General features: G+C 48.1%; 1 protein-coding gene across 1 annotated transcript in view; it reads right to left on the minus strand.

Annotated features, from left to right (window-relative positions):
- Positions 1-17,806, minus strand: part of NEK6 (NIMA related kinase 6) — a 50,786-nt gene that overhangs the window by 4,449 nt on the left and 28,531 nt on the right. The window contains exons 5-8 of the mRNA XM_063316526.1: positions 12,717-12,827; positions 9,513-9,621; positions 8,443-8,550; positions 4,881-4,975 (exon numbers count right to left, since the gene is read on the minus strand). Of these exons, the coding sequence (XP_063172596.1) occupies positions 4,881-4,975; positions 8,443-8,550; positions 9,513-9,621; positions 12,717-12,827 (423 nt within the window). The remainder of the gene's footprint in view (positions 1-4,880; positions 4,976-8,442; positions 8,551-9,512; positions 9,622-12,716; positions 12,828-17,806) is intronic.

Genomic DNA, 17,806 nt, shown 5'->3' on the forward strand with positions numbered 1-17,806 from the left:
GCCTTCTTAGAAATCCCTGCCCCACGGTTGTGGTCTGGGAAAAGGACGACAAGGCTTTTCCTCCATCGTTAAGGACTTCTGATCTCAGCTTTTAGATGTCTGTGGGTTTTATCCTTTGGGAAGATCGGGAGATACTTAACATGAGGGTGTGGTTCCTCTGCAGCGATCTTTCAGTTACAGGAGAAACAGTCTGCTTTGCTTCCATGAATTGTTTCATGCTGGCTTCGCAGAAACACCACAGAACCGTTGCCGGCATCTGCTCAATGGCCAAGATGATGATAACCACCCAGTGCAGTAACATGGGATGTGGCGTACAGGATACCCAAGTTGGGTATCAGGTCTGACGGTGGAAATCTAGCTTCAGGGCTTTCAAGAACATTGGCTTTGCTTCATCCAGTCTCACGCTTCGCAAAATAAAAGTGGCGCGCCTGGCTATCAATACCAAGCCCATCCAGAAGGCTCAAACAAGGCCAAGAGAACAAGAGGGGGTTTGCAAAATCCTCCCCAGGACAATAACATTGACTCCAGATATGGAGGACTCTGCTTGGCTGTGTCCAAACTTTGAAGAAAGCCAACATGGGCAAACAGAAGTGAATTAAGCTCCTGTGTCCCTCTCCAGTCTTGAAGGGGCTCAAGCTCCACCCCAAATATGCACAGAGGATTAAAAGCAGCCCCCCTTCATGCCCCCCCCCAGCAAAGCAGCCAATGTCCCTCTCCCTTCCCTTCCCTAGCTCGAGTTAGGCCTGTGTTCAAAGGGAATGCCGCAAGCAAGCAAGCAAGCCGCGCCAAGCTTGGTGGGCAAGGCGGCCCCCCGCCCCAGGTCCCCTTGGTGTGCAGCCCGCACGGAGGCCCAGCTGCTTATTAATCCATAATGCCATTCAAGGGCTTCCTGTCACTCTTGCTATCCTAGGCTGCCCCCAGCTCCCCCCCTAAACAATGAAAGGCCCCCTCCTTCTAATGAAGCACTGTTAGGTAATTGTGGATATTATCCACCCTGGCCAGATCATTTTTTTTTCATCCTGTTCTGAAGCCAGGCGGGACAGATTGGCGAGCTCTTTCTTTTTGCTGCTGGGGGAATCTGCCCCTTCGCGCTCCCGGCTTTAATAAGGAGTTTGATGATGGTTAAGTCATTGGCTCATTACCATGCACAGGGAAAGTTGATCAGCAAGCTCCCTTGTTTTCCATTAAAAAAAAAAAGTAGAGAGAGATTCACTCCCAGGCACTCCTCTTCCCTATCTTATTATCCAAGGAAGATTTCATTTCTCACAGGCAAATGAAAATGTCACAACTTTTGGGAACTTAGAAATGGTCCTCGCTATCGAAAGTCTAGTATGTGGGAGAAAATGGGGCCCCATTTTCAACCCTGCAAAGCCTTCAGAGTTATTTGCTTCAGGCATGGCTCCATGTCAAGGAAAAGGCAAGGATGGGGAAGACCCAATGGAAGCTTAGCAGATAGTGGTCCAAACTGGTTCTCCAACTTCTCAAGGGACAGGTGCTAATTTTACTTGCCTAAGAGTTAGAGAGAAGCTCTCCAGGCACACTTGTTAAGTCTGGGACACCACTGTCCTAGTTGAGGTCCTCCAAACATGGGTCACACCCTCAGCAGCTTCTCCTAAACATGGGCTGGTGGACATGCTCAGCAGAAGCTTTGGCACTGCTGTCCAGATCTTGCCTCCTAGGTAGATTCCTCAAGCGCTGTGGGGGACTGGGGTGGAGGCCCCCAAACGACATTCTCAGGGATGATCTGCCATTGGGATTCGAGCAATCAGAGAAGATTGCCAGATCTCCCTTTCAAACCAGCCACCAGGGGTGGCCCGCAAACACCCGGGCTGCTCTCTGCCTTGAAACGGATTATCTTGTTAGAATGGCTAACGCTGCTGACGCTCCCAGCTATTTTTTTTTTGAGAAGTGAGAGAACTAACTTTGATCTCCTGCAAGTTATCTGGATGACACGTCTCCACCGGAGGGGAGGGGGGGAAGCTTCCCCTATTTTGATCAGCTGCGTTGTACATCAATGTGGGATCGTGAATGTCAAGTTAAGGTGGCATAATTTGAAATCGTGCATACGCACCCTCCAGTTCGGAATAATAGGAAAGCGAATTCCGACTACCAAGCCTGCCTCTAAGCCATCGGCAGACAAAAACCTGTCTCCAGTTTATCGGTTTCATATGGGGGGGGGGGGGGAGAGAAGAGAAAGCAGAACAGGAAAAGTAACTTTTACCTAGCCAATAATGGTTTTTCTCATTCTAACAAAGCCGGAGTGCAGATTCAAGAATGAGAAGAGGGCGTTGGGGCTGACACCTTTTGGGGAACACGGGGTGGTGGTGGGCAGGACTGGATGTTCAGTAGCAAGGTGTGAACTACTCCCATCATCCCTGCAAAGTCAGAGAGCACCTGGGGAGGACAGGCAAATTCTGGGGCAGGAACCCCAAATTGTGAGCACCTTCCCTTGGCTTTACCTCTACTAAGCTGAAACCAGAGGTAGCAGAAAAGGATGCCACGGCTGATTATCCCTTAGCCACAAAGCAGGATGAAGACATAAAAATACGGGATAACCTTACCAGATGATTGCAGGTGTGTACTTGTGGGCAAACAGCCACCTTTCATGCCAGGTGATAATGGGGGAGGGAGAACTAGCTGTGTTTTGGAGTGACTAAGGTAGTTTTGAAAGAACCTCTTAGGCATACTCAGGATAATTCCATACATTTCCTGAAGTTTGTGGAAAAAACAATCGCCTTAGTTATGTTTTTCTAAGATCGGGGGACTGGCAGCTCTACCCAACATGCAGAGCCCCTCCTTTGCAGGGAAGATGGGTGGTGATAAAAATTTGACAGATGATAGATAGATAGATAGATAGATAGATAGATAGATAGATAGATAGATAGATAGATAGATAGATAGATAGATAATGAAATGTAGTGGCAAAAATTTGCTGCAGGTGGGGCCGGGATGCTTTGGGCAACAGCACTGAAGATGAACAGTAAATTAGCATCCAACTGTGCTGTTCTTCCTAGAGAAAAAATGTTGAACAAGGAAGCACACTTCTGAACAGCTGTTGTGCTACATCTCTGGCTAAGAGCCGTGCTGGCACTTTGCCTCTTATATGGGAAATTGAAGCATGCTCATTTTCTTCTCCTTCCTAAAGGTCTTGAACCGGATGACACTGTTTGCTTTATGTGAGCATCAGATGGGGTTTTGGGGCATGGCTACTTCATGTTGAAAAATTATGAGATAACTCTTCTGTTTTGCAACCAGCCAACGCAGCTTGTGAGATATCCTAGAATGCCAGTAAAAAAACTGAAAAAATAAGCCCTTTTAAATACAGCTGGTAAAGTAATCGCAAAAAACTTTCTTGAGGAAGCCTGCTACAGCAAGCTCATGAAGATTTCCCCATTAAGTGGACCTCTTTAGATTGAGGCTTCAGCTCGAGCTGGGGTTAAGAACTCATGTTCTCCAGGGCCCTTCCTTGACCAACAACAGCATGTGTGGGCTACCTGTCATGCTCCATTTTTTTTTTCCTGGGCCATATTGAGGCTGGAGCACCAGCCAAGGAATTACTCCAAATTCTATGTGATTCCCAAGCCAACACTGGCCAATGTGAAGCCCAGGCCCAGCAGAGAGGGGTTCCGTGAGAAATACGGCATCCTTCCCAGGGCCCATTCTTCATGGACTCTCATGGACTGGGAGGTGGCCCCGGCCACATCGGGAGAAACCTACGGCTGGCTTTGTTTGCACCTTTTTGGGAAAAGAAGCCACAGCGCTGGACCTCTCACCAGAGGAGTGGAGGACTATTAGAGCCACGCTACGCTGCTCCCCCTTAATCCCTACAGCCATGTCTCATTGATTTCATGTATTGACTTCCCTGCTCCAATGCTTTTCTCCTTCTCGCGGAAACCCGCGTGAAGCTTTGGTGAACTGCCAACAAATTAATCAGCACCTATTGAACTGCTGGGTGATTTGGGCCTGAAACTCGCAACGGCAGCACACTGCCTTGTTAAACAAACATATGTTACATCTGGGACTTCTTTCCCCATCAAGCAGCCCTATCACCAGCGGCGTCCTCCTGGGAACCTCTGTGAGACGGCCCTCCTGGAAACCCAGCATGGAAAGGTCCGATTTTTCCGGGCAGATCTGTTGCTCTTACAGATCTGCCCTGTGTCCTCATTCCGTGTGCCAGTAGAGAAAAGGCAGATATAATGACAACCGATGGGGCCAAGGTGGAAACAAAAGGCTTTCTGAGACACGCAAAATCTCTCCAAAATGCGGATCCCTTGCAAGCATCTGCTGAAGAGCAACCAGGAACCACATTCCCTGTGTTTTTATGTACCTTTGCTTGCAGACGCCTCTGCTCAGGATCAGAACAGCCCAAGAGGGCCGCCTCTTTTGGTAACACCACAGCATGGTTTAAATCCCACCCTTTCAATGTGGTGTCTCCAGTGCCAAGACCTTTCTTTAAAAAACGAGCTAGGTGCCAGCAGCGTGGCTCTCATGCCAAATGTAGAAACAATCCAGTGATACAGCCAAGGCTGTGAGCCAAATATTACTGCTTTGTTACCTGCTAAAGGCCCAGACAAGTGAAGTTGTGAAAATGCCCAGCCCTGGATGTTAAAGATTCTGAAACGTACATGGCATCACTGAATCAATACTGAGGATCACACAATTCCAGATTTATTCAGCAGATAGCATCATTCGGCTTCATCCATGCCTACTTTTCTGATAAGGCCACCCAGGGCTAAGCATCAGATGCACATTTTGCCCCCGTTTCTCAGAGACAAACTTACTAACCCGTAGCAGAATGGCCCAGCAGAAAGTTTTTTCTGAAACAATCGACCTTGCATATTGGTCATTCCATATGATGCAAAAGCGTAACAGATGCTTACCTCATACAGTAAACAGCCCAGAGACCAGATATCGGATTTAAAATTATAGCCATTTTCATGTATTCTTTCTGGGGACATATAATACGGTGTTCCCACTGGAAGACAGAAGTCAAGACAAGACAATTAGCTTCGGCAGCGAGGCCCGTCCCCAGCTTTGCCCACAATGGGGAAATTTGTTGGCACGATCTGCAAAGGAGGGCAAGGAAAGACAGCCAGGGCATTGCACCGAGGAACGACGCGCCGTTTTATTTTTAAAAAATCGATTTTAAAAAATGCATCTCGTGATTGAGAATTACTTTCTAGCTGAGCACATTAAGACATCTTAAAATTGATTGTCCTCCTCTACCGAGTTCTTTGGGAGCAATGTGCAAGCCAACATTTCTTCTCCACCCCCCCCACCCAAGAGGTGCCTTTGGTAAGCCGAGAAGTGCCAGATGAGGCCCAGCTGGCACTTCTCCGCAGAAGGAATAGGTGTGGAAAAGGACGGGCAGAGAAGGGAGTGTGACTGAAGAGTGGACCTTACGAAACCTTTTCAATGCTAAGCAGAAGACCTTGCGAACCTCTGGAAGAGGTTGGAGACCCTGCGGAGCAGATACTCCTAGCAACAAGGGGTGAAAAGTCGTGGATGGACTTGGCAGGGCGAATGTGAGATTCACAACCCTGAGTGTGACGGGGAAGCCAGATGGAGCACAGAGGAAGAAGACACCAAGTGGCCAAGCCGAGTTTTTGGAAGCTCTGATGGACGAGAATAAGGGCCTCCTACGGCTTTGCTATTTTCTCTGTTCCCTGGAATTTGCCTCTGGCGGCAGCAGAGAGCCAATTATCCATGCCGTGGCTCTCAAACGGCATCTGCTGACAAGCCAGGCTGGGTGATTTTGAGGGCCATCGCTTCTGGTGCCGAATCGTGCCAACGGAGAGAGCTTTCTCCTTAGGAGAACAAAAGCCTGCCCAGGCCATCCTTTCCAGCAAGACAAAATGCCCAGCCAAGGTCTCATCAACCAGCATTTTGTGTAATGATCTGTGTGGAGTGACACAAGGCAGGATGGGAGAGACCCTAAGTGGCAGTAGGAAGGAACTTCATCTTTGAAAGAAGATCCTTCTCTTTAAGCTTACTTCCAAGGAGAGTGAGGCTTGAGAATCAGCAGCCCTGTAATTCTTTCTCCCGGGATTGCGTTTGCTTGGAATGAGATTCCAGACGGTCCAAATGCTGAATTCTGAGAGAAGTCAACTGAACAAGGGCCCGGCATTGCAAGGGGTTTGGGATATCGCCTGCACCTGGTTGTATCTACAGGCAAATACCAAGCCCCAAAGTTACATTCAGCATCCCCGAACAGCAGTTTTTGCAGCTGGGAGTAACAGCTTCCTCCAAGCAAAGCAGTTTCCCCCCCCCCCCGTTTTTTCCACCAACAAAACACCACAACTGTGGCTCAAGCTTTAGATGGCCGTTTCGTGTCAAGAGACGACTTTCTGTACCCTTCAGCAGCGGACAAATCACCGAAGCACTTCTTCAAAGGCCGCTCAGCTGAAGCAAACCCAGACACGCTGACACAATCGTCTTCCTTTCTATTAATTCAGCCCTCCTTGCGTAAAACTTGGGTCGATGACTCAACGGGGGCTGTGAGGAGCGGAAACACCTAAGAGGCCGAGGTCTTTTGTTCGGAAAGACTGTGTGGCGAAAGGGGGGATATTCCACCCCACCTGCTTTGCAGAGAACCCGCAAGTCAATTATCGCTTAGGGGACGCTGAAGGGTCCCAAATTGCAGGTCTGGTGCAGAACCCCAGCCCATTTGGGTCCAAGCTGGGCGAACCCGGGACAGCATCTTCTCTGGCAACAGACAGGAGGAGGACCAGCCTTAGAGGCTGTTTAGAGTGTTTTGATCACCTGCAAAAAAGACAACATGGCAGATCCCTCCAAGCACGTTTCCCTTCCAGATCTGAATAAGCCTCGGAGTTAATGAGGGTCTCACGGATGCGCCTTTAAGTTTCTCCTGTCGGCCTCACCCGGTCTCGCCTGATGAATACGGACCCATGGCGTGGGAGCCTCCCAGCCCGTCCGCATAATTTGCCGTGCGGAGCAGAGACATCCCCGTGTCTCCAGCGAGGAGCGTGTGGGCAAATCTTCTGTTTTCCTTTCATTACCCCGGCGTGTACTGTCACTTAATTTTTATGTATGCAATCCTTCCTGACAAATATGATCCGCTGCCAGGTAATGCGTTTGACGTTCATTCTGTTCCTCGCTCTAATTACGGCTCCCGTTTCTGACACGGGGGCGCCTGCCCCGCCGGAGCCGGGAGTACACCTGTCAGACAAGTTGCGGTGCTGCCTAATGCCCTTTTATGCCGGTCTGATGTTAGCAAATAGGAAGGGGTATGTGGGAGGGGAACAAAATTAGGTGCCTCTATTTGCATAAGCTCCGTGCTCAGTTCATGGGTCACCAGCCTTTGGTATTAGAGTTCGGGACGGTTGCCAAGGCAACTGTGAAATATAAAAGGAACCGGCCTCACACGCAAAAACTCTGGTACGTATGCATTTCCTGTTGCCGGTTATCAGGCTGTAAAACTGCCAGATTAAACTGACGCTGCACGATTGTGCCACCAGGAAGCAAGTGGAACAGCCGAGGGCCTTAAACCCGGCGTGACGTTGAAGCCCTTTGGGTTTGGGAATGAAAAGGGCTCTTTTCAAAGGGAAACCACCTGGATGCATGATACTGCAAGGGCCAACGTGGGGCACCTTTGCAATTTCTTGCGTTGGCTTCGATAATTTCTCGAGCACCAGAAGAGGGCGGTTCTGACAGGCTTGTCCTCAGAAGCCCTCGCGCGTTGATTGATCTGTGCTTGCATTGATCGCTGGTCTTCCACTTCACTGACAGCTCCTGACAGCTGGATTTTAGGCTTCTTTCTAAGGGCGGCCAGTAAAGGAAATGAAATCAAAGCATTGCACCTGGCCTGCTTTTTGCCCATCTTTTGGCCTGACTGCAGATGACTTCACATGGTTGCTTAGCAGCAACATGGAAGAGAACTAGCTGTTGCTTTCTTCTGGCCTCTAGATGGTGAATTTCATGGTACTTCTTCCATGTATCAGCTACCGACCAAGTGGCCTAACCCTACTTAGCTTCCAAGCTCAGAAAAATCAGCCGGGAGTCATCACCTACTTTTCTGCTTTCTTAGTAGTTACTATTTATTACAGTTGTACCCCACCACAATCAAGTGACTCTTGGCAACTCAAGTTGACCTCTGCTTGCTCACAGTGAAATGAAAAATGGTGTCCTTCCGGGCAGAATTTTGAAGACTATTCCAAGCTGGTTTTACCAAGCCACCACACTGCGCCTTCCCTCCTGTCTGGCGTTGCAACAGCAGGTTGTTGGGGCAATAACTCACCTCCCCAAGGATATCTTGACGCAGCTAGGTTAAATCCCGCTGGGATGGGGATGGAGGAGGACAACAATGGCCTGACACAGAACATGTTCTTGTGGGGTCAAGTTAGATGTTGGGAACATGCTAATGCGGGCAAAAACCAAGTGTTAAGGAGGTCACACCTCCCCCCGAAAAGAGATCTGGCTCACCTAAGGAATGTGCAGCAGTGGTTTTAGAGCTGAAGAAGCGCCCCAATCCGAGATCCCCTAACTTCACGACTCCAGTAGCTGTTATAAACACGTTGGCTGGTTTGATGTCTGGAAGAGGAGAGAGAGAGAGAGAGAAAAAAGGTCAAAGCCACCAAGAGAGATTTCTGGATCTTTCAGCGTATTCTTCTGGGATCAACCTATTCTTTGGGAAAGGAGGGTGCTCTGATCAATGGAAACACACAAGATGGGGTGCTCATGCTGATTTAAAATCGACTGGCCTTAGCACGTTTTCCACGCCCTGGTGGGTGGAAGGGTTGCAGAGAGAGGGGTTAAGAACTTTCCTGTAAAACACAGAACTCGGTGGTTTAAAGCTTGGCTTAAAACCTTGCAAGACCACAAATCATCAGAATGTTCTGAAGACCAGTTTTATCTCCGTTTAACTTTTGGGAAAGTTGAAATAATACCTGACCAGAATATTAAACCTCCTGCTTTATCTGGAAGGCCGGAAGGACAGTGAAGAACAACAGGGCAGGCTTTTCGTGCATTCTGGCCCGTTTGCATCTTCTCCAAGAATTTCTTTTTCAACTTCATTTGTCTAAAGCAGTGTTTTTCAACCTTGGCAGCTTGAAGATGTGCGGACTTCAACTCCCAGAATTCCCCAGCCAGCATGGCTGGCTAGGGAATTCTGGGAGTTGAAGTCCACACTTCTTCAAGCTGCCAAGGTTGAAAAACACTGGTCTAACGCCTTGAAGTCTCATCTACAGGGAAAGGGGACATTGTGGCTCCTTACTGTCCTCAACACAACACCCCCAGTTCCATGCCAATGGACGCACTGGTGTTTCCCCTGAATTTTTGGGCCGACCGTGGGAGAAAGTCCATCTTCCTGCTCCTTCTGGTCTGTTCAGACTGGATGCTTTGCAATCGGGCACAAGGAAAGATCCGTTTTATAAGTGCCACTGCCCCAAAAGCATCCACCGCCTGAACATCAGCGTAATTGTTTCTGAATGTAGACGCTTACTAATTGGACCATTATACTATTATTCAACGAAAAGCAACTGAATTAATGTTACCTCTGTGCATCACCCTGCGGGAATGCATGTGTTCAACCGCGCTGCACAACTGCACAAAGTACTTCCAAACTGTTCGTTCAGGGATTAGCCGTTTCTGCTTCTTAAAATACTGGGGGAAGAAAGGGAAAACAAACACACACACAAACACGCTCCAGATGAAAGAAACAGCACTAAAATAAGCATGCAACCCCTCTGCTTATTCGCAGCCCTCTGGCCAAATGTCCTCAAGACCAACTGAAAGAGGATTTCAGCCCGTTTCAGATTTAACCCCATGCCTGTTTATACACCTCGAGTGCAACTGGCTCATTAAGTGCATTATGGAAAACAGGCTTCGATAGGTTTGACATTTTTGAATGGACACCAATTATAATTAGCATTCATCTTGTTAATTACCTTGCGGAACATATTTAAGGCCTGAAAACAACAAATGTCGGTAGAGCTTTGCCTGGAGGAACAAAGGAAGTGAGTGTGTGCCTGGGCGTGGGGAGGAAGCCCGTCTTTGAGATCTCCACGGTGGCTATCAGCGTCCCCAAGAATCCTCTCTGTCTGCAGGTTGTGCCAATTAAGATCCCTTCCTCTCACATTCAGGAAGGGGCTTGGACTGAGTGTGCACACCGGGTGCAAGGACCCGGAGGACGTAGGCTGCAAGGGAGCTTTGAATATTGCACCACGTCAACTGAATCTGTCTCTCTCTCTGCTGCTGACCTTAATCCCAAACAACACCCTCCCCACAAAAATCCAGGATTCTGCTCTTTAAAACGTGCAGATTCATGCAGCCATCAACGTCCTTCCGAGCTACATATATAGCTCTACATATATAGACAATGGAGCTGGGGAAGAGTATAGAGCTACTTGCTGAACTTCAACCCCATCCCTGCTATTTTCCAGATATTTTTCCAACAGTGGTGCAGCACAAACTGGGTTGAAAATGAATCATTGGGCTTGGTTCAAACCTTGGCACGTCTGAGATGTGTGGACTTCAACTCTCAGAGTTCCCCAGCCAGCATGGCTGGCTGGGGAATTCTGGGAGCTGAAGTCCACACATCCGAAAGGTGCCAACACTGAGAAACACTGGTTCACGCTATTGAACTTGCTGCACCTGTACAGGAGATCTGCTCATGCAAACCTAGGGTCTGTCCTTCTGCAGATGGACCCATCGCAGAAGGACCCTCCCAACGAGTGGGGAGATTGCAGCCTTCTCCTTCGTGTTGAATCAGCTCAATCAGCTCTATCGACAACGGAAGGCTCTGCGACAGACCGCATCGTGGGGCCCTAATCAGGCCGCCCATCTCCTCTCTTCCCTCAGCAGCTTTTGAAAGAAGAAAATCGAGCTGGGGGGTGGGGAGGGATTCTGAAAAAAGGAACCCTGGCCTGAACAAAGGTTTTTATCAGATCAGCACGGAGCGTAAAGGAGAAACAGCAGTCCTAAACAAGGGATGGAAAGCTGAAACATCAGACAGTTCATTGAGAAACACTGGTCTAGAGGATCCAAGATGACTGGAATGGCCTGCTACTTGGGCATGTTCATTTAGCCTTTATATTTCTGAGCCACGCAAGAGCAAGCATTCTCTATTATGTACAGGAATCCTGCCAACTGTGCTCAGGCACCTAGGATTTCAAGATGTTTTCAAAATAGCCTCCTCCTTTTACAGTCAGAGACTCAGGCCCAAACCACAGAGTCCTCTCCACTTCGTATCGGTTTTAACGTTGAGCCGCAACACAACTCTCTGCTGCTTTTATTGATGCCTCTGAGAAGGCCCATCTCAGAGGGAGGTATATGGATTTTTTTTTTTCAGGAGCCCTCCAACAAAGAACTGGAGCTATGCCTGAGGTTTCCAAGCAACACCTTCCTGGGCATCCACAGAGTGTAGGCGGTGCAAGACCTTGCAGACCTTGCACACCCCAACCCATTCCGTGATGCTGTTGGGAGAGCAGAAGGGCTGTGCAATATTTACTAAAAACCATGGGTATGCTCTTGCTGAAGTACCTAGAGAAGGAGACGCTAGACCACAATTAGCAATCTTCTTAAATGTCATGTCCAAAAAGATTTTCTTGACATTTAGCAGTAAGCTGATGTTCTCTAGCGGGTAGTATAGTTAACAACCCCCAGTTACATCAGCTTTATAATGCTCATAAATAAGGACAGCGGCAGGGCCACAGCCAAAGAGGGCCTGGGTTTTGCGACTACGTGGATGTGTTTTTCAGCTACTCTCAGCATCTTCTGAACATCTTGCTTGCTACCTGCCCAAGAACATATGGAAAGCCTGGGAAGCTGGTGGCATTCCCCAACCATCTTGCAAAGCTGAAAATCACCACCCTAGAGAAGCATCAAGATGAACTGATCATCATGAGGAATCCTCCTCCTCCTCCTCCTCCTCTTCCTCCTCCTCCTCCTCCTCCTTCTTCTTCACCAGATTGGTTCTCCTCTTTTTATCGATACTAACTTTCTTCTACCCATACCAGCATCTGGTGAGTTGTTCGCGACACTTTAAAAGCAGCTGTGTTGGAGCAGACTAAAGGTCTCCAAATCCTGCAGTGGTCAGCCAATGCATTGGAAAACTCACCAGCTGGACACTAGGAAAACGCCACCTTCCTCCTGGGAACCGATGAGCATTTCCTTCCAGGACTCGAGGTCATAAATGATAGTGCTCACTCATACCCATTAATAACTTCCTTGCTTTGCCTAATCCCGTTAAAACCACCCAATTCACTCTAATTCCACCCCAAAACGTGAAACTGTAGTGCTAACAAATCCTCAAGTTAAAAGCAGACACATTTAGTATGTCCAAACGAATTGTCTCATTTTGTTATCTTAATGAAGCGTTGTAGAGCAGTCTTTTCAACAGCAGGGAGGAATAATCTGGGAGGCGGGGTGCTCAAAAAAGTCAAGATGGTGATTGCATGGTTACGGCCACCCACTTGACGTTTCTGACACCCCCCTCCCACGGAACACCCCTGCCCTACAGTCTACCCTCTTCCCCCCTCGTCTTGGTTCTCATTTTGATCTTTTAGCTTCATCTGAGGAAGTGCTGCACAAGTATATTTTGTTCTGCACCCAAACTTAATGGGAAGGAAGGAAGGAAGGAAGGAAGGAAGGAGAGGAGAGGAGAGGAGAGGAGAGGAGAGGAGAGGAGAGGAGAAGAGAAGAGAAGAGAAGAGAAGAGAAGAGGAGGAAGGAATCCCAAAACTTCAAACTGATCTCACCTTAATCATCTGCGAAAGGTCACCAGCGTCTGCGAGCTCCAGTACAATGTTCAATTCGTTGTCTTCGATAAACGAATCCAAATACTTGATTATGTTGGGGTGGTTCAATTGCTGTCAAAGCACAAGGAAGAAGGGGCAATTGTTGCCTGAATGAAAGGAACCCAAGATGCGTTGAAGAACTCAAGAATATACAGTGTAAGACACCGTGTCAGGAGACCGCTTGAGGTGGAAGAGATAGTTCGGGCGATGGGGTTCCAGATCAGGCATCCTTGATAGACAGTGGTCCAGCCTCTCCTCGCACTAGCCCGGATCACCTCCTCTCTGGGTCACTGACGCCACTGTCCAACTGCGCTAACTCTTAGCAGGTTTTTCCTAACGTCTTTTTAGTATTTGAAGAGGGCTATCGTACCTACCAGTCTTCTCCCAACGCAGCAAGCCATTCCCAGCCCCTTCCATCTCTCTTGATAGGGCTTAAATTTCCAGCACCCGGGTGCCAGTCTTGGAACCTGCTCCAGTTGGCAAACCTCAAAGCATGGATGCCAGGCCCGGGGAGGGGGGGCAGGTTGATCAAAGCAGCGTAAAGCAGAATGATGGCTTCCCGTAATGTAAAAACAACACCCCAGTTGATGCAGCTGAAATTTGCAGTTCTGTTTTTGTAATCATGTCACGCTGCTGACTCATTTGTAATCTCCTGCTATTTTAAGGTTTTTTTTCCTACAAGCACTTTTGCCAAGACACACATTCCCCCATTCAGTCGCTGTTCCCTAAGTGTGTAACTTAGCATTTGTTTCTGTCAAATTTCACTGTTATTCTCAAACCATTTCTCTGTCACTATCACGGGTAGGAAAAGACCTATCCCAAGGACACCAGTGTCACCAATTACAGGTAGTCCTTGCTTAATGACCACAATTGAGACTGGAATTTCAGTTGCTCAGTGAAACAGTCATTAAGCGAATCCAACCTCATGGTACGACCTTTTTTGCAGCAGGTGTTAAGTGAATCACTGTGGGCGTTAAGCAAACCATGTGGGCATTGAGAGAATCACATAGTTCCCCATTGATTTTGCTTGCTAGAAGTTGGCCGGGAAGGTCGAAAACGGCAATCGTTTGACCGTGGGATGCTGTGACAGTCGTAAGTGTGAGAACCAGTTGTAAATCATTTTTTTCCAACACTGCTGTAAGTCCAAACCATCACTAAATGAATGACTACCTGAGGGAAAGCCTTTTCCCAAGATAATCTGGAAAATCAACTCTGCCACCAACCCCAATACACACATCAAGGTGTAAGATGCAAACAAGGGAAGGAGATTTTTGCAAATCTTTGTTTTCCCTAGAAAAAGGAGACCTTATAGTTTGCTTGGAATCACTCTTGCTTCCCTTGCAATGATTTTTTTCCCCTTTAACTCTTGAGATTTTGCAATTATTCCCAGGACAGAATCAGAGGCACTGGAAACCACCACTGACAATCTAATGTCCCCTGAGAAATTTTACTCCTGAGTAAAAAAAAATCTCTCTCACTCACAATATGCAAAACAAGAGGTGTGTGTCGCTTTCACAGTGTGCTATCCTTGTACTCTGGAGAAAAACAAGTGAAAATAAAATGCATTTACGTGGCTGCATTGCCGGGGCAATGGCTGGATTTCATTTTGGTGCCAAGAAGCAGCTTCTCTTCTCTTCTCTTCTCCACTTCCCTTCTCTTTTCTGCTTAAAACCCAGCAAAAGCCAACTGGGGAAGAGCAAAGCCGAAGACAAGCTCTGGCGCTCAGCCACGGCTTCCGTGTGCCTCTTTCCCGGGCTAACGGAGCAGACATCATCGTCCTTGTGACCCACCAGCTCAGTCACTCATGGGGAGATACATACTTGGAGAACGAAGAATTCTTGCTAATGAGAATCAAGCAGGAGCAACAGGCATCTGTTGGCCATGCTGGGGGGCGGGGGGGATTCTGGGGCCTGTAGTCCGGAGGGCTCTACCGACTGCGTTTTGCGCACCAAATCCTAACCAAGGTCTTAAAAGTCCAACTGTGCAGAGCACACCAATGTGCTGTCACCCACCCAGCAACAAATTTCCTTTATTGCTTTCCTTCAACAGTGGCATTTATGGATCAAAACCATCATCTTCAACTAGGCCTTCCGAGGGATGGTCCGTAATTAGTGGACTGCCGTTGTTTTACGCTCTTTTGCATTTCTCCTGGGGATTGAAAGCTTGTTGTAATTAATCTGAGGTTCTGCAAGGACAAGCTGAGCTATGCCTCCATCTTTGCGGCTGTCCGAAATGCCACCGGCCCAGCCAAAAAACCCCTCTCTCGGCTTGTTTGCCTGTTCTACCATCACCTCCAGGAACAATAACGGCGCCAAATCTGTGCTCCTTCCCACACGGGCGGCTGCCTTTGGACAGAAGGAAGCATGGTGCGACCTTTGCGTCAGCCCCGTTTTAAATGCAGATAAACCCACCATGCACACACCACACACAGACTGGCTTAGATGACCAACCGCCTTTTTCTTTTTAATGCCATCTAAAATTTTGACAGACAGGAATGTCTGATTTGTATGCAAGGAGCGTCCTCATGGAGAAGCATGCAAAAAAAGCGGGCAGTCACTAAACGGCAATCTCAATGCTTATAGGCAAGCTGTTGATTACAGCTATGTTACAGCTTCCCCTTTCCCTTGGGTTCGGAAAGTGCCACTTTCCACATTCTCGGGAGCTTCAGCTACTCTCCAGATGAGACATCTGCTCCATGAAGGTCTTCAGCATCTGAGAGACATGATGTTCTGATGCAATGTCCTTTCCCCCCCTCCTAAAATTAGAAGCTGTGTGTTACAAAACAGGATCTGGGAAAAAAAGCGTATTGGAACCAAGTCAACAAAAGTTGACTGTGATGTTCTTAGAATTATGGCCCTGGTGCCATCTCCACCTCCATGCTGGGAGAACATGGAATCGGCCCAGCTGTACATCTCAGCAGGCCGTGCGATGGAAGCGCATGGAGGCCATCAACAATGGGCTCAGACTGAACCCCCTAAGATGGAGTGGCTTTGGGTCTGTGGATCAAATACTGCAAGTGACGCTGACAGCCGAAAAATACTATTAATGATTTGTCCACGGAATTCATACTAAGAAGCAGAAGTCCATAGGTGAGGGTGGTGCACCTGATGGGCCAGAGACTGGTTGGGAATTGAGGTCCTGAACTTCACTTCTCCTGCTGTGACATTTCCACTATAATTCCAGAAGGCCTCAAAACGTCATGGGAACTTGTCCGTCTTGAACACAGAGCCTGTGCCTGAAGCTTTGGCGGAAGCTAGGTATGTCTGTTCTTAACCCCTGTTTCAGAACAGCAGAGCAAGAGGTTTATTTATACCTGCCAATCTGCATATAGGTGTATGGGCTTTTGCCAAGGGGCCTTCAATTAGCGAGAGATGAGTTGCAGATATTGATTTGACAAGCTATTAACTGTGCAGGACTGTGCAGCGCGCAGGCCAGTTGCTGATGCAGACAGACCAAGCCATCCACTTAAAAATCTCCCTTGCCTCTAAGTAAAACCTTGAATAGCCTTGCCCCTAGACCCTATGGGAAAACTCTGGCACCTGCTTCAAATTATTAGAAAATGCTGACCTACCACACATCATTAAAAATGGTTTCCCAACTTGACGTTAAGATCTCTGCTCTGATGTGCTTGGCCCTTGGAAGAGGAATTACATGCATCTTGGGCAAAATCTGTCATGTTTGATTGGGTCTTTCATTCAAAAACTTGGATGACTTTGAAAGAAATGCCCAATGGGCAGAATTTACTAATAGATCCTGGGAACATTTGTAACACAATATGACTTCCCACTGTGGGCTGAGCAACGGCGATACAAGGATTTGACCGGCAGAGATGACTCTCTATAATTCCTCCTAACAAATTGGGTGAGGCTGGTTGACAGGCCCCGCAATCCAGAAAGATCTTGTGTGGCAATTCCACAGGTCTTTTGTGGGATCTTTAAATTTGGTGCAGGTTCAATGGGTGTCTTACTTGCCTCATCAGGTCCATTGCCTGCCATCTCTAGGCCAAACTGGTTTTCTCCCAGTTCCCATTTTGGCCTATTCCAGTGCCCCACCCAATTTGTTAGAAAGAAGTCTCTCTTGACCTGCCCCAGATCTCCCTTTGTTCACAGAGATCTAGGTCAAGCCTCCGCTTTGGCCAAGCAAGGACAACATTGCGCTATGCAAGGGGATTAATTAAATCAGAACATGGAGAAAAATCCCATTAGAAGCCGCACAAGGCACTGGAGAGGAATGTGCTAATTATCCCCACATATCACCTCCTTGCATTTTTCTCTTCGCAGCCCAGCTAATGCAATATTCACAACTTAACATCTGGTTTCCTGGTGAGGTTGACATGGGAAGATCTGTAGCTGCCTTCAGGCATCTTACGCGGGTGGGAAGATCTTGATTCCCTTGTCACCCTGAGCACTCCGGTTTCACCCACCCTTGATTCTAACTCATGTGGACATATTGGCTTGGCTCCATCCCATACCATCTGGGGAAGCCTCCCCTCTCCAGCTTTAGTTTGCAGAGGATTATCGCCATCACACCGCAGACCATCACCCCCTTGCTTGATCTGGCAACCTTTATTTTCCCCTCACTCTCTACTCAGTGGCACTCTGAAACCAGCTCAGATGCAACTTCCTCAATGGGCAACGTGTGCCAATGCTGATGAAAGCTTGCAACGCTGAGTCAGTGCTTCCAGATTCTTCCATCTGGGAAAAGAAGCACGAAGGAGCACACTCGCTAGCTCAGGTTATATTTTCTTGGCGTTCTCTGAGCTTGGCGGTTTTCCTGCAGCACACTGATGAGGTTGCCTGGACTGGTAACAAAACATCTGCAGGAGAACCATCAAGCTCAGGGAATACCAAGAACCCAACCACGCAATCCTGAGATGGACTATCTCTTCTCTACTATTGGAAATACGGGTCTGTTCCACCTTCCGGTGGAGAAGAAGGACTCGTAGTTCCCCTGGTCCAATTAACGACAGCAAAGAAGGGGGTGCTCTCTTTGAGGTACACCTCAGTGGACCTTGCTTCTTGCCTGCTGGGATTTATGATTTATGAGATTCT

Source organism: Candoia aspera, chromosome 16, assembly GCF_035149785.1.
Source record: "Candoia aspera isolate rCanAsp1 chromosome 16, rCanAsp1.hap2, whole genome shotgun sequence".
Classification (NCBI taxonomy): domain Eukaryota; kingdom Metazoa; phylum Chordata; class Lepidosauria; order Squamata; family Boidae; genus Candoia; species Candoia aspera.